Raw genomic sequence first — 20,567 nt, 5'->3', positions numbered from 1 at the left:
TCCACCTAATAACTAAAAATACATAAGCACCTAAGAGCATCATGCAAAATTTCGAGACTTTCTGTATGGCAGAATCAAATAAATGAAGCTTGTGTATAAGAAAAGAAATGCTGAAGACAATTATCTTCTATGCAAGCTTTCTTCTTTTAAAAGTGCTTTATAGAACAGCTTAACAATTTTATACACATACAGAGATGCGCACACAAAGAAATAGAAATTTTGGAAGCAATCAGAGACATACTCAAAAACGCAATTATATCTTTTCTGAGCTGTTTCTCATTTTATACTTGAAAAACTACATCAGTGTGTATTAACAAACGTGGTGTAACAGTTATAAAAAAAAAAAGCTCTATTGTAAATATTGCACATTTTCCTGAGTTCTGTTCCCTAAAGAATTTCTTCTCCATCTTCTTTGCTCTCTCTCCTCACCAATATGTGTTATTTCCTGTAAAAGTTCGCTCACTTGTCTCTGGGATGAGCTCCCCAGAGAACAGGTCAGGTCCAAGTAAGGCAGTGTTCAGAGAAACCCAAAAAGCAAACGGTGTTTGTACTTCTGCTTACTTCCCATCTTCAGCGTAGATCAATGCTTAGCGAGAACAGGAGAAGCAAATGTTTGGCAGCGTTCTGTCATCCAAATCTCAAACCGAGTACAATTACATCAGAAAACTCCTCTAAAGCTTGTATGCCTGTGAAAGTAACTAGACGTTATTTCCAGAACCCTGAGCTGAAGTTTGTAGCTTAAGACCTACTGACCATGAAATTGGGTGCCTGTATCTTTTTCAGATTATTATTTCATAAGAGCCATGGCAGTTTCCTGTAGGTGAGCAGCTGCCCAGCACTGAGACTCTCTTCTGTCCATCCTGGACTCTGCCCTACCCAAATTTCATCAGACTCCAACAGAGAACACTGGCCCAAGGGAGCAGGAAGCACGTGGACATGAGAGTACCACGTCTGGAAGGTGCAAGGAGACATGGGGCCTCCCTGGAGTTTCGCCACTAGCCTGGATGTCTCAAATTAATAACATTCTTCATTTCTGTCTCTGCAATTACAGTAGAAGCTTTTTCCAGGGCTCTTCAAGACCTCCTCGCTCTCTCATTGCCTCTGCCAGCTCCAGCCGCCCCACACAGCAGAGCTGCCTGCGGAGCAGCCTGCGGTTTCCATGGAGACAGTGCCAGCACAGAGGGGGAGGGTAAGGCAGATGCCAAGTGGAGCAGACGAACCAGACTGCATCACCACTGACTCCTGAGGTCCTCAGGACAGACCCATTAGCAACAAGGACAGGAAGGCTGCGGAAATGACAAGGCAGCAGGACTGGGTGGAAAACAAACTGAGATGAGAGAGAGAGAGACATTTAAAATTGGCAAGTATCTCTGGATGTGATGCACTGTTTCTACCAAAATGAAATGTAAAAATCAGGTCTTCGAGTTATTTTAAAAAACTATAAATATATGCATGCATGTGCATGTGCGTGTATATATATATATATATATATATATATATATATATATATATATATAGGAAAAGTTTGACCTGCCTTCTCTTAACATCTGGAAACAGCATTTCTAGAAAAGCTAATTTTCATGGAAATATCGAAACACAGCAAGACAGCTTTGGAGTGTGCTACCATTTTATTTGAGCACATTATCATAATATTTATTCCCAATCATGATTCACGCCCTATTCTGTGCCATTAATGAGACTCTGACATTCATTTTTTCTTACTTTTATACAAAATCCTCAGTTTTTATTTTACATACAAGAATTCTGAAGTAAGATTTGTTTTACCAGTAAGAAATGTAGGCTCGCAAAGACTAACTCCTAAGTTAAAGTATATCTAAGCTGTCCAATTCTCATTCAAATATTCCACCAATGCTTTTTTTCTATGACATGTTTGGGCTGTTCACTAGCATCCGGGTTCTTTTGGTCCTCTGGGCATATAGTAGGCCTGGGCTTCCCTCTCCCTTTAAAATTGATCGTGGCCACACATCTCACTCAGCTGGATGAGACAGGATCAAGTGATATATATGACTCAATTTTCCACTGCCCTTTCCCTACCTCAGTGATCATGGGCGAATGTGCTAGGATGGAGGATCCATGGGCCTCGGTCCCAGAATGACTAGGATCATCCAAGTCTCCATTCCCACCTTTCAGCAACCCATGCTGAAGAGGTACCAACTCTCACTCTTTTAAAATGCTCAAATTTAAGGGCTGTTCATTAAAGCAGCATAACCTCGCTTGTCCTACTAGATATACAACCTCCTCCTTCAATAATAAAATATTTTAGTTAAGACATTATGCTCATTTGTATGAGGGGCCCAGAGAACTACGACAGATTCTCTCTTCAAAGTCACAGTCTAACAAATTAGTAGCTGATTAATATAAAAGACAATACATGAAACACTCCACAGAAAATGGAAAACAAAATTTCTGTAGGAGTTTACTTTGAGCGGAGGTTAAGACTCAAAGGCTTAGCACCAGAAAGTGGCATTTAAGATAGCGAAGTTAAAGAATGAACAAACCAAGAAGGCTTTCTACCACAAGTTAGGTGTGGCAGTCTGACATACAATAAAGCCTCAACAATTATTATCATTAGTATTATTACTAGAGCAAGAGAATTGCAGGTCCTATTGTGCCCAAGAGACTCTGCATGGGTAGTGTTAGTGAAATTTGAATTGCAGAAACACAACAAATAATTCTGTAGTAGAATTATGTCCCATGCAATATTTGGGACTTACTTATATTGTGGGGAAAAAAAAATAAAAAACTACTGTTTATCTGCAATTCAAATTTAACTAACCATCCTGTATTTTCATCTGCTAAATCTAGCAACCCTATGAGCACACCCTGGGATTGCAGAGGTCAGGTAAGAGGGCTAGTGGTGAGGCGTTAAAGTTATCAGTGAGATGATTTATAAAATAAAGACTAATTACATTTTTGGGGGGGTTTTGTAAATGGAAAGAAGATTCCCACTCATTTGTTAAAATATTCTCAAAATAAATGATGTCAATGCTCTCTGCCTCTGCAAAAGTCACACACTAAACAAAATACATAAAGGAAGAAATGTTGCAAATTTGGAATTATCCATATCTTATGCTTGTACACATCATCAAATGAAAAAAAGGAGTTTTCCTTTTTATTGCTTTATTTGCAATTTTGAGAAATTACTCTCCTTTCCCTCACCTTAACCATAAATCCAGGACATGGATGATAAAAAATAGGTTATGCTCCTTTACTGTTTAATAATTAATAAATCAACTTGAATAACGGTTCTAAAATATTAGGACATAGACAAAGCCTATTAAAATCAAACAAAAATGTCCTTTCCTTTATTAATATCTTTAAAAACACTGAGCGGGCATTTTAAAAACTTCTACTGTTAAAAATTAGATACGAAGGGGCTGGCCCCGCGGCTGAGTGGTTAAGTTCGCGCACTCCGCTGCAGGCGGCCCAGTGTTTGGTCAGTTCAAATCCTGGGGGCGGACATGACACTGCTCATCAAACCACGCTGAGGCAGCGTCCCACATGCCACAACTAGAAGGACCCACAACGAAGAATATACAACTATGTACTGAGGGGCTTTGGGGAGAAAAAGGAAAAAAATAAAATCTTTAAAAAAAAAATTAGATATGAAAAATAAACTTTATCTTTTAGGATAGTTTTAGGTTTACCAAAAATTTCAAAGATGGTATAGAGAATTCCCATATAGCCTACACCCAATTTCCTTTATTAAGAACATCTTACGTTAGTATGAAATATTTGTTACAATTAGTGAACCAGTGTTGAATCATTATTATTTACTAAAGTTCATACTTTATTCAGATTTACTTAATTTGTCCCTAAAGTCCTTTAGGGGTTCCAGGATCCCATCCAGGATACCACACTACTTTAGTTCTCTTGGACTCCTCCTAGCTCTGACGCTTTCTTGGACTTTCCTTGTTTTTGATGACCTTGAAAGTTCTGAGGAGTGATGATCATACATTTTGTAGAATTTTCCTTATTTGGGATTTGTCTAATGTTTCTTTTAAGAGTAGACAGGGGCTGTAGACTTTGGGGAGGAAGCTACAAAAGTCAACTGCTATTTTCAACACATCTTATTCAAGGGTATATACTAGATTTTTTAATCGACAATTTTTATGAAATGCTCATTTATATTCTTGGGAACTAAATTATATTTGAAAGCCCCCAACTTAATATTGCCAGCATATCCAGTCTAAAGTAAAAATCTGGACAAGACTCAGGAGCTTCAATTATATAAATGAATGGCATTCTAATATGGATTCTAATATCGTTCAGAATGATCAGATGACATTTTAAAGCACAAAAACAAAACATCATTGAAACTTAGAAAAGTCTCATGAAACTATCAGAACATTAAAAGTACTTGTCCTTTAAATAAGTCCTATGTAATTTAAAGACCAAAGCTATAACCCTACAACTAGGCTAACAAAACCAGGAAAGACAGAATCAGTGATGAAGATGAGAAAAGTAGCACTTATGGCAGAGTGACAGACTGCATCCCATTCCTGAGGGCCAAACATACCTGCTGACAGTTCTTTAAGTTTCTTGGGGACTGAAGTTAATTATTCCCAGGCTTGCCAACCTTAATCCAATCAATGGTTTCCCCCATGGCCTAAGAGTTGGCACATCTCCCTTAGTACTTGAAAACATAAGAGAATTTGAATCTCTTATTTGTTATTAACCCACCAAATGGTGAGTTCTAGGGTGGAAAAATGTATAAATGTCATTTTGCCATTATTAATTAGCTCCTCAACTAATGAGATTAATGATTAGGGTTACACTGCCATCGTTATAGGTCAAATATGGTTGCCTGCCAGCAATTGCACATGGTCCTACCTAATACAGTCAAGCATCACTTAAAAACAGGAATATGTTCTGAGAAATGCAGTGAGGTAATCACGTCGTTGTGTGAACTTCACAGAGTGTACTTATACAACCCTAGACAGTATAGCCTACTGCACACCTAGGCTATACGGCACTAATCTTAGGGGACCACTGTCATATGTGTGGTCTGTCATTGACCAAAATGTCCTTATGTAGTGCATGACTATACTCTCAACAACATAGTAATGTTGGCCTGGATCTGTATTTTTCAAATTCCCAGAATGACTCTCAAATAAAAACCTTTTCAAGACATTCATTCCCCTTGGTAAACAATCAGCTAAGGGTCCCATTTCCTCTTTCATAGGACTTAAAGCCAAATGCTGAAATTATTAGACAGCACGCTGAATGTCAACAGTGCAGTTGAATGTTGTGATAAGGAGCCAGAACACTGCCTTCCACTGAGCTCAGGAGGTGACCGGCATCTGGGCATGCACGCAGATGACACATTTTCACTTACAAACCCTCAAAATGCTCTCCACGACTAAACTGGGTCAGTGATTTTAAGACACGATTTACAGACCGATTTAAAAGCTAAATATTCAGAAATATGTATCGAATACAATGCTCCAAGAGAGAAACAATGTAATCCAAACTATTGCTTGAGTGAATAGCAAAAATTTAAACATCAAAGGGAGCCACCTTAGAATCTCATATTATGTAAGAGGAACAATCTAATGACACTAGTTCTGTAACTTCAAGCATTTTCTATGTGCAGGTTTTATATTCGAAAGACACTAAATTTAACTAAAGATGTAGGTAATTTAAATAAAAGGGGATTTTGTGATAGCAGAGTCCAAACATGAGATACAAAAGTTTATAAAAGCAAATTCTTCTTTTTCTGTTAATATGAACTCTGAGTTATAGATATTGCCCGTGAGATGAAATAAAAGTAAACACGCAACTACCAAAATACCATACTTGAAGTCACATCAATTGGCTTTTGATATTTTATTATGTAGCAGTTAAAAAACAAAACAAACAAACCCCACGTCCCTTACATATTTATATTTATTCTTTATAAAACAAATCACTGCATTTCCAACATATAGCATTCGAGGTCTTATGCCAAAATTACATTCGGATGATTTTGTAGTAATTTAAAATAATTTACTTTTCTTTCAGTTGACGATATTCCAAATCATACATGGTATCTTCAATCTAAATATAAGAAATGCAATATAAATTCACCCTGAGAAAATAAATCTACCTCTAATCATCATATATGATCATTTTCTCCAATTTGCCTATACTCACCACTACTTTCTCTTAAAATAATGTCTTCATGAAAGAATATCCTGAAAGTTGTCATCTAAATCAGCATTTTCCTGTCTTTCATAGTCTTCTATTTTTCTCTGAGAAGACGATTATTGTTCCATAGAAACACAAAGTTGGTACAGCTCTATTTTTTGTTCTTAAAGTAAATTTAATATCCTCCCGCAGCAAAATGTCTGGCATATCTGTATTCCCATTTACTATGAGATAATCTGCCTTTGAAAAACAACCTGCTGTCCTTGAGGATGCCAGGAAATCACATGATGGCTGACTTGATAGGCGAAAGCACGTATTAGCTCTACACATGGAAACGCAGGCAGCTCTTACTCACTCATCATCATATTGATCTCTGACATCCATTCAGTGATAGATTATCTGTCTTCTGTCTGGTCTTCCTATTTCAACATATATCTGTGATATGATTCAATGATTATCGTATATTAAAAATTTATCCTATATACGGCATCTACTGAGAAGCCAGGCATGCATTAATACTCATGAGTTCCTATGTGTACTATTTCAGTATAGGATGAATTGTAAAGTCACTTTAATGACGAACCTTCAAGGAGGTTGCATTCTAATGGAGGCAGACAAGAAAAATAATACGCAAAACAACAAATAAATGAGGTGATTTCTGGTTCTCATACATGTCATGAAGAAGATAAAACAGGGTAATTGTTAGGAAAGCTACCAAGAGAGGGTCTACTTCAGCAAGATGATCAGGAGAGACAGGAAGATAGCCAAAGACCAGGGGCGGGGGCCAGGGGAGATAAGACAGGAAGAGGTCGGACCTTTTCTGTTGGTCACTGCCAGGGTTATAAGCAAATGCAAGATGTGAGTGGATGCAGAGGGAGCCCTCTGCCTGCTGTGGGGATGACAAGCTGCAGGGAAGCTGAGGAAAGGCAGGGTGGCCAGCCAGGAGCCTGTTGCAGAAATTCTGCTGAGAGATGATGGCGGCTTGGATCAGCATGAGAAGAAGTGGGAGGTTCAACCAAGATCAGAAGCACTCATGTAATTTCAAAAAATAACTATAAAAAAGAACTGTGGTATTCCAAAGAATAATTTAAAATACCTTAAAGAACGACTCACATTCTTGATTAGTAATTCCCATTCATTTAGGGACGAATTCAATACCAAACATCCCAAATTTTCCACTAGAGCTGGTCCTTCCTCGGCGCTGGGACCTTGCTAGTTTTACCCTTGGTCTCTGTTACAGACTAAATGTTTGTTCTCCTGCCCTCCCAATTCACATGCTGCAGCCCTAACATCTAATGTGATGGTATTTAGAGACAGGGCCTTTCTATAGTAACTAGGGTGAAATGAGGTCATGAGGGTGGGGCCCTCATGCAGGGATTAATGGCCTTATAAGAAGAGGAAGAGAGAGAGATGCACGCACCAAGGAAAGGCCTTGTGAGGACAGAGAAAGATGGTGACCATCTGCAAGCAGGAAGAGAGCAGGAACCTAATCAGCTGGCACCTTGATCTTGGACTTCCCAGCCTCCAAAACTGACACATAAATGCCTGTTGTTTAAGACACCCAGTCTAGGGCATTTTGTTATGGCAGCCTGAGTGACCAAGACAGTCTCTTATAGTGTAGTGTTTTCATTTAGTAAAGTCCTTCCAAAGTCAGGTTTCACTATCACAACAGACATACCATCCAACACACCTTCCCTAACTTCTGTGATTGAGGGCAACATGGCATGTTCTTACATTCAGATTTATGTAATATTTACACCATTCAGCATGGTACTCATTATCCTGTCAGTGCTATAGAGCAGCCCATAGACCTGTTGTCAAAATGTTCTACCATCTCTTCCTGGTGATGCACAAACAGCTTCACAAACTTTTCTGACAGTACGATATTCTCTATGACATCACACATCTGCACATTGCAACACCAGAAATCTCACATCGCATCTATATTTTTTAGCTTGATATGCACGTGAAGCTTAGCTCCTGGATACAATGACAGCAAACTTTCCCATGTGGTGACAGTATTACTGCAAAGGGTTGAGTACCACGTGCATATACTGGGATGACCCACCTGCCTTGAATGTCCTTCTCATGGCCTTGTAATGGATGGAGAAGCAGTCTTTCCTTTCACCAAATGCCTAGTGCTACCTATCTTCAAAGATACACCAGCAGTAAACTTATAGGTAATAATGCCTTATTTACAGGAAAAATACTCAGCAGAAAAATTAAAATTACTCCTATAGTATGTGGGTAGCTATTTAATGGAAATCATGGGCATACACATTGAAAACTAGTAAGGTACAACAAATAAGAAGTAAAATTTTCCTTCGTAGTCCACAAAGCAATTTGCTTTAAAAAGTAAGAAGAAGAAAGAGGAAAGGCAATGGGCACCAAATACACCTGCGTGAGCATAAAGGACATTGAGAGAACCTGTGAAAAGACCTGACTTAAAGAGCATCTTCTTTGGGTCAGCATGTATCTTTAAACTCAGATGAATATCACCTAAGGAGCTTCTGAGGAGAAAACATGCCAAAATCTACTATTGGTTCAAAAATCTATGTTGCTTTTAAAATTCTTATTTTCAGTTTCAAAAGATAAAATATGGGAAAGTACTTGTAATGATGAACATGCTATAAAACTTGGAGGAATAACTTTGCTTATATTTCCTCCCACACCCTGTTCAACTCAAGATAGCATTTTATCAGGTTGTCACCAGCTCTCCCACTTGCAGCTCTGTATCACCTGCCATTCCGCAGGTCTAACCATTATTGTAAAATGCATAATTTGTCAGGCCACTAGGAAGCCACATAAAATCATATTATTAGACTGTGTAAATGTAAAGTATTTATGTTTAGCACTGAAAGAGCTCGAGTCCTAGCAGCAATTAATGCATTTTAATGAACTGGCACACACACGGGAGAAAGGGAAGTATTTCAGAGATGTGACAGTAAATAAGGCTTCATGGCCACTGGAGGTTGAAATTCAAGTCTGAAAAGAATATAAGTAGCTACTCTTCAACTAGAGAAAATGGCTAAACCACTCACAGGAGGGAAGATTATCTGGCTCTGGAATAGAACGTTGTTTCCTACTATTTATAACTTATCACTACTTCAAAATTTATATTCAGCCCAGTTTGTTGACTGAATGGATTAATCAATGAACAATCGACCAGCCCACTTAAAAAGTTCTGTTGCAAAACCAGTTTAAGCTACCTGCTCCTTCTCATGTCTTAAAATTTCTGCATTACTTCCCAGGTGTTACCAAACTCCAACCCCCCCTCTTTCAGAGCTCACCAGAACATACTCAGTCTTCTGTGTCCAGACTCTGTATTTCTGGAGGAAGAAGGGATGCCACCGACCATCAGTTTGCCCCAGCCAAACTCTTGCCTCATCCTCTCACACTCTGCTGCTTTCTGGGGTTTTCCTGTACAAGCTAAGAGCACCCCATGAATCCTCTCCATGCTGAAATAGGAAATTTGGAATCATCATATGATTTATCACATGAATTTCCCTAAGCTGAAGAACAACTTGAGATTTATAAGAAAAATGGACCAGGGGGCTGGCCCCGGTGGCCGAGTGGTTAAGTTCACGCGCTCTGCTGCAGGCGACCCAGTGTTTCGTTGGTTCGAATCCTGGGTGCGGACATGGCACTGCTCATCAAACCATGCTGAGGCAGCGTCCCACATGCCACAGCTAGAAGGACCCACAATGAAGAATATACAACTACGTACAGGGGGCTTTGGGGAGAAAAAGGAAAAAGATAAAAAATCTTAAAAAAAAAAGAAAAAGAAAAAAAGCACCATATCTGAAACTGCTTTAAGCAGTGAGCAAAACCAGGATTAGCATCTCCTCTTGAGTACCTAAAATTTGCTACTCACTAAGCAGTGTACTCATTGAGGGAAACTAACTCCCCTTCTTTACTTCCTTCAAAAGTTTGAGAACAGCAAACAAATTATTATTTTTTTCCATAACTTACACATGGTTTCTTCCTATTGGCAGACTATAGTTAGAGTGAGAAGAATTCTCTGAAATTCTGTTCAAAGTATTTAAGGAAATATGCTCAAAAAATGGAAGCCAGCTACAGTTCACACTTCTAAAACTGTTCTGATAAAGCCCTCCAGGTGCCAGACTCGGCAGCCCACCAGGAGAGAAAATAATATTCTGAGACATGTGTACAGATTTCAATCTCTGAGCAACAGTAGGGCTTCACTCTACTTCCCTTTTAAGCAGCAAATATCGGTGCAAAAAAGAAAAAGATAGAGAGAGCTTTTTGGAGCCAATTTGGTATGACATAATTTTTGAAATGGTATAAAGAAATAACAGGAATTATTTCCACTGATGGATAAAGGAGAATTCTTCCTGGAGGCAATATTCAACAGTGTGGAATGTAGCAACAGCTTTACAATCATTAGGACTTGGGCATTTTATAACCATATTAGTAACAGAGGTCAGAGATTTAGTTTTACAGACAAGAAAATCTTCTAACTTCAACTCATATCAAAAAATTTAGCCTATTTTCAAGCACATCAAAAGTTCCAGAGAACATATTTTATATTTTAATGCTTGTTATGATTATGTTTCCCAAAGCATTTTTATATAAATTGTCATATCACATTCACAAAAACTGTGGATTTTGATCCCGATGAGCAAAGGACCAAATAGGCACAAATACAAAGTCACAAGAGAAAGCTACTGTCAAGCAGGATTCAGACCCCAGAACTCTGAATCCTAATCCAGTGTTCCCTCCAGAGTAGTGCAGCAACTAGCACCCAAAATGAACCAAAAGCAACCAAACTTTAGCTCATGAGCCCTTTTTTTTTTTGGGAGGAAGATTAGCCCTGAGCTAACATCTGTTGCCAATCCTCCTCTTTTTGCTGAGGAAGACTGGCCCTGAGCTAACATCCGTGCCCATCTTCCTCTACTTTATATGTGGGACGCCTATCACAGCGTGGCTTGCCAAGCAGTGACATGTCTGCACCCGGGATCCGAACCAGCGAACCCCAGGCTGCTGGTGTGAAGATGCGAACTTAATTGTGTGCCACCGGGCCGGCCCCTCATGAGCCATTTTTGACAATGAAAACAAAAGTGTACATATAGCCCACAATGATTAACAGATGTTTACTATGTGCCATTATTGTAGGATTTGAGGATCAATGATAAAAATAAAAGATAGATTACCAACATGGGGTGGGGGTGGGGAGAAACATGGTCCTATTTGATCAGAGAAAAAGGTCTATGCACTCGAGGGAGGTTCGGGGGGGGGGGTGGTGTATAGAAAATCATCTATGTGCCTAAATGGCATCCTAACTTACTCTTCCCAATAAACCCGAAACACACAGCAAAGTGACCGTAGCATATACACAAGCTTGCACCTGTGCGCCCCAGACTGTCACAGACAACTTGACTTTCACAGAGATCCCTGAGCCTGTGCAGGTGCCTAATTATGCTTCATGTGGGGAAAGCAAAAGCCAGAATTAGAGAAAAGGACATGTCATCTTGATTATTTAAAAGTAGAAAGAGATAAGGGGTTTGAGGTTCACTAACATACTAGGCTTTCCGCCACGTATTTTAGGACCATGGTCGCTTAATTTGCCCTCACAACCCAAAGACAGGAATTAATTCCCCTCTATCAACAATGACACCCAGTAGTAAGTTATCCACTTGCCTAAAAAGAAACGGAAAAGGTGAGATATGAACTCAGTCAAGTGAGGATACAACTATTAAGTATTCCCTCCACCATTTTCTCCACTGCTGTACCTACTACTCAGACACACAAAATCAGGGAGCAGAGAATGCTCCCTTAAAGAAGAACCCTCCTAGGAAAAGGGGACACATTTAACTACAAGAGTTAGAATTATGCTTTAAAAATAAGAATTAATAAAATGAGGAATAAATTGATAAATCATGACAAAGGGTAATGTAATTATTATAGACAAATAATACAAATCAGTAAGAAACACAGCAAAGAGACCAATTGAGAAACGTGCAGAGGATATGAGAAGAAAACTCACAAAAGAATTAGGAGTGCGTCATAAACTTATGTAATATTTAACTTTAGCCATATTCAAAGAGAAGCAACTTAAATCATAGAGGAACACAATTTTTCCCCTATCTAATTGGAATTTGTTGTTGTTGTTTTTAATTATGATACCCAGTGTTGAAATCATGGGGCAATTGGTACACTCCTGCCTTGCTGAGAGAAATAGAAATTATCTAACTTCTCTGAAGGACAACTCGACAACATATATCAACAGCTTTGAAAACTACCAGCTCTATGAAGTAATCTAGAGACCCAGATGAAAACTATTGAGGTGTAAATACAGCATCAAATATACTGCCAAAAAATGAAAATGCCATCAATCTCCAAAAATAGTGAGCTATTTAAGCAAATGATGTTATACCAAAGTATGAAAAACAAACACTAAAAATGAATACCCATTAAAAGCCTCCTTACATATTAAAAAGTAACAAAGCAAAATATGAGAAATCTTCTAAATTTAAAAATGTGAATAGATTAGCATTTATGCTAAAAACAGAGTCATTTCTGGGGCTTGAGATCCTGTATGAACTTCAGCTTCTTTTTATCATTTCTATATTTTCAAAATTTTAATGAGTAGGCAGTACTTTTGAAAACAGAAAAAAAATAATGAAACACTATTTGAAAAAGAGAAAAATACCATACTAACATGCTATAGTGTTCTAAGGAAGACAGTAACTCACTAAACCTACTCAATACATCCCAAATTTAAAACAGAGAAACTCTGGGTATGACACTGGTTAGAATTTGTGTAACACATACTCCATGAAGAATGAACCTTGTTAATTCAGTCATGTATTCAACTAATTAATGAAATTCATCCCAAAGAAAATATATAATATTCTTCTAAAAATTTAAAAGCATGCTTTTTTGTTCTCCGTAGTGATGTAATACACATCAAACCATGATATATTTGGTGGAAAGATAACATATAAAAATAAAACACTTGAAATCTTGCCATGAACACTATGGTCTTGTGTCTGCCTATGTGTGTATAGGGGTATGTGTGCTGGGTATCATATTCAATATAGTTTTTTGCCTTGAATTTCTTGTTAACCTTCAGTATCACAAATACTTTCCATTGAATTAACTATTCTTTGAAAAGATAACTCATAGCTGCATAATTTTCCTTTGGATAGAGGTGCCATAATACATCTATGCACCTATGATGGATTTAACATTATTAGTCTTTTCCAACCTATCTCAAGCCAGAGTCTCATCCATATGCTACCAGCTCCAGCCTTGATGCACCATGTGCCACATCTTGGGTAAATGTGAGATGATTTCTACTATCTCTGTGACTCTTCACATGATAGTCATTTCTCCTGTCTGCCTTTCTGGAAAACTCCTGTACCTCCTCATCTGGTGACTCCAAAAAAACCACACTTGGCACCAGCGAGGACAGTGTTAGAGACGAAAGACTGAATTTGAGATTTTTTAGCTTTGGGAGACTTGGTTTGCTGCCAAAGAAGTTGCGCCTCCTGGAAGTTAAATTATTGTGTTACTGAAGGTAATGACTGCTATGCTACTCTAAGGTTTGAAAGTCCAAATAAAGTACTTGAGAAAGAAGAATAAAATTTATTTTAAGGAGTGAGCTTTTCTTAGGTTGAGTAGTCATGCTTGGAGTCAAATAAAACATCATGTCTATTTGGAAATTCAATTTTTTCTTCTTTCTTGACTGTGTCCATTATTGCTCCCATAAAAGTTAAAACACTAAATGACAGCCAAACTCTAAGTATCTACACTGAGGTAGAACGTGCTATGGATAATAGCTGGCAGGGATCTTCATTTATATACGGTGTGGGGAGTCAGACTTTGACACTGTCCTTTTTATGCCCACTTCTTACCACTCAGAAGGCCATCCAATTACTGGCAGAGTCTAACATGGGGAGTAGGAAAGAAATACCGAGAATGAGTTATTTTAAAGTTGGTAATACATAAATCAGCTGAACTTCACAGATCATACTCCCTATTAATCAGCCAGGGCATTAGACACTCCCACGATAAGTCTTGATATAGTATAAAAATATCATAAAATATTTAAAGAGCTCACCTACTAAGCAAAACACTGTGAAAGCTACTATACCCAAAATTCTACAACCAGAATTCCTTAGAAACCACATCAATGAGGAACACTTTTTCTCGACTTCGGATATTTTTCTAGGTGGAGGGAACTTAATTAATGTAACCCTTCTGGCCCCTCTCCAGCCCTTCACTTTCTCTGCCTCTGAAGAAGAAAGGAAGGAACTGGGCTAGGTCCTTCCTTCTTTCTCTGGAAATCCGCCTGCCTACAGAGAGCAAGGCTGGGGCTCTAGGGCTCAGAGACAGCTCTGTCTCTGTGGGAAGGGAGGAGGGGAGGAAGGCCAACGTCCTGGGATGTCATTCGGCATCATATTAAGCTGTATCTAATCAGAACTGTTATTTCGCCCGTAGTGGCCACTCCTTTATCTTTTTTTTCTTCCAACATCCCAACTTTTTCAGAACCTGGAAGGGTTGGAGGGGAGGGTTGATATTTATCTGGTTCCTTAAAGACACCACCAATCCAAATTTTATAATTTAAGGTAAATATATACCTTTCTATGATTTATGTTGTTTCATATTTAAACGAGAAAAGATTATAATAAGTATTATAAGATTATGAAGAGGCTCCTGAGCCAAAAGAATACACTATATAAAACATGTACGAAATGTATTTTTCTTAATACATATCTATTGGATAAAATTTCTAACACAGTTGTGATAATCATATCTATTAAGCAAAAAATGTTATTAATGAGAAAACGCCAGCCCTTATCAATGCAGGTTAAATGTATTTACTAATTTCAATGACAGAATTAACTGCTCCCCACCATCCAATGCTATAAACTAAACATCCCAATTAGTAATACACTCCATATCATTCAAAACTTACAGAAATTTTGACACAGTTATTTAACCAGCCAGAATTGGCTCACCCACTTATTTGATCCAAAAACCAGAAAGGTCTTTTATTATAACATGTATTTTACTACAGTAAATTATAATTGGCAATTCCCACAACAAGACATAAATTTGAATATAAATAACTACATTTATTGTCAAAATGTTTTTCTGACTGAAGATAAATTAGTCTCCTGTTATACAGGTCACACTCTGTAACAAATTCCATGATACAGGCAGGCATTCTTATCGTAAAAATTATGCTGCTGAAGATCACAGTTCTGCTCACAGGAGCTGGTCATAATCAAACCCAGAGGAGTTGGGCACTTCACTGAAGTTATTAAGAGGAAAATGACAAGTGAAAATGACCATTTATTTTCAAAAAGGTACCAATGCACACACTTTCTTACAAGAACTTGATTTTAACTGGGGTTGGGGTGGGGTGGGTCTTCTCTTTCTATAACAAATGTAGCTCTTTAAGTTTTCTTCTCCTTTGTCACAATGATATTACAATGGGATTCAAGCTCTGTGGTTCTAAACAGAGCAGATGTATAATATTTGACCTCACCGAGAGTGATGCTTATTAAACTATCTATAATATTCTTTGTACAACATTAACCTTAGTAGAAAATTTGATTTTAATCAGGTGAATAATATACCTCTAATAAAGAGTACCAAAGTTTTGAAATTTCTATTAGATTAGAATCTTTTTTTAATAATGGTGCTGGAAGATGTAGTTTACTTCTCTTTTAGCTTAACTATTATATATTTTAATATGTAAAGGAATGGTATGCTGTAGAGTAAAAAACTTGACGTATCTTATATGCAAATTTATAAAAAAAGAATTATTATGATAAGAGTAACAGATCCGTTTAATAGATATATATTGGATACAGCCATTTGGATATATCCATTTAATGGACAGATATATCCAGTTAAGAGAATATATCCATTTAATAGCCTCTGTTAGAGAGGGTGATGGCCCATATAACATATTTAATAATAAATAAATGAAGCATAAGTATCCATCTTAATATGCAGATATAGACCTCTTGTGTTTACACAAATGTTTAAAATTTACAAGCCACTTATGCACTCACTTTATCCTAAAACCAATCTTCTGAAATATTCTGTCTTATTGTACCCATTTTACAGCTGAAAAAAACTGCGCTAACACCTGAGGATGACACAAATGGCCTAGGACACACAGCTGAGAAGACACAGAGCTGGTATTCACTCAAAGCCAGTGTTCTCTCCACATTTCCGCACCTACTAGAAGCAGAGTTCAAAACAGCACTATACTATAATATACATATTCCAATATTTTATATATACATATTTTTTCATTGTGAGACAGAGCCCAACTTTTTCTCTATAAATATTTTTCTGATCTGAATTGCCGGTTAATGGAATAATAAATTTCAATATATGTAATTCATGTTACAGATAACTTTTCAGGAATCTCACCAAGGGACACAGGTGAATGTTTGTCTAACATGGAAAGTTCCTAGGAAGCACTGTTTCACTTATTTAATCACTATTTCCAATTAGTCAAAAACTAATTGATACAGAGTAGAACTTCAATATCCTAATACAGCTATGACATTTCCTACAAATCAATTAACTACGAAACAGAGCTTGAAATTATACTTAACTGCTACGTGATCAAAAGACAAACCACTGGAGATGTCATAACTACACACTTTTGTTATGAGTCTTAACATTTTTAACAGACTAAAAGCACTATGATCAAATATTTCTGTGAGTTTCCTGCATCAGAGGCACTGTTTGTGAATATAATTGGATTCATTAAACCCAACCAGGCAGTTTATTAATCAGTAGGCTAGACTGGCCGAGAATGTGTTAGAAACTATTTATCTATGACATGTTCAATATTTTACTTTAATATAAAAATCTGTTGCTTTGGCATATAATCAGTTAAACTTAAAACCAGCAACAAGTATCATGAACTGTTCCCACTCGAATTAACTTTTCACCCACATCCACATAACATGTATCAGCAAAGCCATCAAGTACGGTGGCCCCGAGAACACCTTTGGAATATGGATGATAAAAACCATTGTGGAAGCCAACTAAAGAATTTGGCTTGAAAGTGTATTTTTGACTTGTAAATCAGCCAGCAAAGACCCACTGCACCACACCTTCAACAGAAGGACTGGATTTAAAAATACCTGCTGGTCTTCTCTTGGAAGTTGCTCACCCTCTGAATCATGGTGTTCGACCTTAAGTACTCTTAACTGTGTGGCATCTTTTACAAAAAAGATCTTTATTAAAAAAAATAAAAACTTTTAGGAAGAGTGATACTAGCATCACTGATTCTCCACTAAAGATGAAAATAATGTTCACACAAAGAAACAACCATAAATGGGTGTTCATATCTCCTGTGGATAATCACCAGAAAAAAACCCTTTTGTGGTTCAAAACGCAACAGTTTCTATTTTAGTTCAATTGGCTTGTTATAACCAGATATACTGTCCATACAATGTATACCTGACTTTATCAACAAACAAATTACAATAAATTATTTTAAATGTAACTTTAATGTTTTCTGAAGTAAGGACAACCTGATGAAATCACTCTGAAGGAGTCTTCAACAATTCCACATCAGTGCATACTATATAAAAGAGAACTCTGAGAAAGCACAACAGAAACCAGCAAGTTCTACAGCATTTTCAGAAAAGTACTGCCTATTCAATTCCATGTCAAAAGTAACGTCATATTTGTGAATATTATAACTTCATTTTTAATTTTAAAGGTCATTATGAAAGTGATATTATCCTTAGAAATTATTTAACAAAAGTATAAATTGCATTTTCCAACTAATAGCATTTGAATTTCATTTTTCTCCCTGATGAACCATTTCACTGGGAGAAAGAATTGGCTTGTATTCTATTGTGAAAGATGTGAAGTTGATGGAAATACTGTAATTTGACAGTGCATGACTTCTATTACAAACAAGGAAAACATTAGTGACATCTATAATGATTAGGTTATACATCTACACAAACATACACCAAATTAAATAACTCCTTTCTGCAAGACTATGACAATTTCATTACAGCAACAACCTCATGTACTTACTACAATTGCCATTCAATCAAGGACTATCATTTTCAATCCACAATATAACATAAAACTCACAGATATAATACATGTAGTTTTTCCCACGCCCACCAGCTGCTCTCTGTGTGCACACATGGGCACAGAGCAATATCTAGCCCTTTAAGAATCATGTTTAAAACGGAAACAGTAGATTCAAATGAAAAGTGAAAAGAGAAAAATGAACGTCTCCATCACCTACTGCTTCTTTCTGGAAAAAAATTTATATTAAAACAATGCAAGGAGCACAACAGTATGTTCAAAGTGCTCTTGGAAAGTTCTCTGTATGCAAATAAGGTGAAACTAAAGCAACATTGGTAAAACTAATCACACTGTTCAGTCAACTCGAGCTGTGCAGACCTTGCTACTCTTTCTGCAACGCTGAGACCTGTTAGCTGAATAATTACAGGCCTCTCAAATTTCAACAGCAAACTCCAAATGCAATCATCTTCATTCAAGCCCTGAGATCTTGTAACCCACAGACCAGTAAGGAAGCCACTTAACAAATTTCCCCAAAACATTAAAAATGGATTCTGCATGTGGCAAAGAGATTGTATGGCAGTTTAAAGCATCCGGTCCATATGTGAGGATGCCTGCCCTTATGTGTTATACTTCTCATAGAGCGAGACCCCGAAATCAGGCACAGCTTCATCCTTCAATTCGATATGTCATATCAAACACTTCTCCATGGGATTTTAGAAGTGTTGCGGCTCTAAAGTCTTTTAATCCTGTGGGTGAATTACTAACAGCAAAGAGATGAACTGAACTACCATCAGTAGCCTAAGCTGCGATGGGAGGATGCACAATGAGAGAACTCTTAGGTAGTTTTAGCACCTCCCTATTTTCATGGAAATCGTTGCAGAAAATTCCAAGCATCTTAAATAGTGGTCATATAGTTCCTAAAAGTGAAAACCTATGCATCTCAGGCCCGATACTATGCTTAAAACATACCCCTTTTTCTAAACCAACATATTTTTTTGGATAACATTAGCCACGCATGTTAATAACACCTTTCAGAGCTAAAGCAAATTAGACCAGTTAACTGAAGCACAGAAAGGGAAGAAAAAAACTCCTTGGAACCACAACCTGCCCCTCTTTTCCCACACCCTTCACTACCCTAACATTTACAGCGAAACACAACTTTAAGCATTTTGGAAGTAACTGTTCTTTGTGGGAACGGCACACATACACACCCCAAAAATCCCTAAGGCTGTTTTCCCACCACACAGACCTGGGAGGCTGCACCACCTCTCCAGTGACTTAATTCTGAACGTAGTGGCTCCAACCAGCTGAGTAGCAATCGATGGAAATACATTACACATCAGAATAAGGGGAAGGTTGGCGAAAAAGAGCAGCTTTGCTTTCAGCCATTAATTACGGATCACCCAAATATCGCATCGCAATCTCTCATACACACGTACAGATTTCCAAACCTGGGTTTCAGGAGGCGCTTTCCAGAGCCTTGCTATCTATTGTCAGGACGCAGAAGCCCCCGAAACCTGTGAATCGAGCTGAAAACGCTTCCTCTGAAACCGCTAAATATAGACCAAACGGGCTCTGGGTCTGGCAAGCAGCGAGAGACTGAAGAAACGGCCATGGACGCATATGACTAAGTATTTCCATTTTGTTCTAGCCAAACATCGTAATGACATTGAACATAAGGGCAAAAGACTAGAGGGAAGTCCTCCCCACCCCCACCCCGTCTTCTCCCGTATATTAGGGACGTCATGAATGCAACGGGGATGTTCTTGAGGGTGGCGAGGAGCAGTATTGTTGGTGTTGCCCTATATACGCCTCCTCTGGGGGAGATGGGTGGCAGGGAGGGGGAGCACGCAGAGAAGCCACTTGGTAACCGCTCCAAGAAAGGCACTAACCCTGGCCCCCATTTCAGGGAGAGCCGTCTTCCGAGAGGGTACCCGGCGCGATCGCGGTCCTCCCCCGGCTGGCAGGACCGCGCAGCAGCCGCCGCCGCCAGCCGGCCGGGAGCCGAGGACCAACCCCCACCGGCGGCGAGGAGGAGGAGGGCGAGCAGGAGGACGACGCCGAGAAGGAGGATGCGCCTGGCCCCAGAAGCCCAGCGAAGGCAACTCACCGAACGGCGCGGCGCCCGATTGCTTCCTCGCGAACATGCACCCGCCACCAGCGACAGCTCCTCAGTCCGGGGAAAGGCGTGCGCGCCGCCGCCCGGCTTCAGGGCAAGGTCCTGACCTTGCCCAACTGCAGCATCTTCCGCTTTTGTTGTCTGAGCGCGGCCGCGGGACAAGTGATGCTGGCCGGGAGCAGGGGCGAGCACCGCGGGGGAGAGGCGGCTCCCGACGCGAGTGCGCTGCGCCCGGCCCGGCGGC

General features: G+C 38.6%; 1 protein-coding gene across 7 annotated transcripts in view; it reads right to left on the bottom strand.

The window, feature by feature from the left end:
* The window catches only part of CTNND2 (catenin delta 2), an 883,391-nt gene extending 862,941 nt beyond the window's left edge, over positions 1 to 20,450 (bottom strand). For 4 of the 7 annotated variants that reach the window (XM_070587191.1, XM_070587196.1, XM_070587195.1 and 1 more), the window contains exon 1: positions 20,315 to 20,450. In XM_070587191.1, coding sequence (XP_070443292.1) covers positions 20,315 to 20,351 — 37 coding nt within the window. In that variant the 5' untranslated portion in view covers positions 20,352 to 20,450. The remainder of the gene's footprint in view (positions 1 to 20,314) is intronic. The other 3 variants (XM_070587200.1, XM_070587193.1, XM_070587194.1) reach the window with 3 other exon arrangements.
* Between the last annotated feature and the right edge of the window lie 117 nt (positions 20,451 to 20,567).

The sequence above is a fragment of the Equus przewalskii genome, chromosome 20 (genome assembly GCF_037783145.1).
Source record: "Equus przewalskii isolate Varuska chromosome 20, EquPr2, whole genome shotgun sequence".
NCBI lineage: Eukaryota > Metazoa > Chordata > Mammalia > Perissodactyla > Equidae > Equus > Equus przewalskii.
Note: the sequence above shows the minus strand (reverse complement) of the source record. Positions and strands in the feature narration are given on the sequence as shown.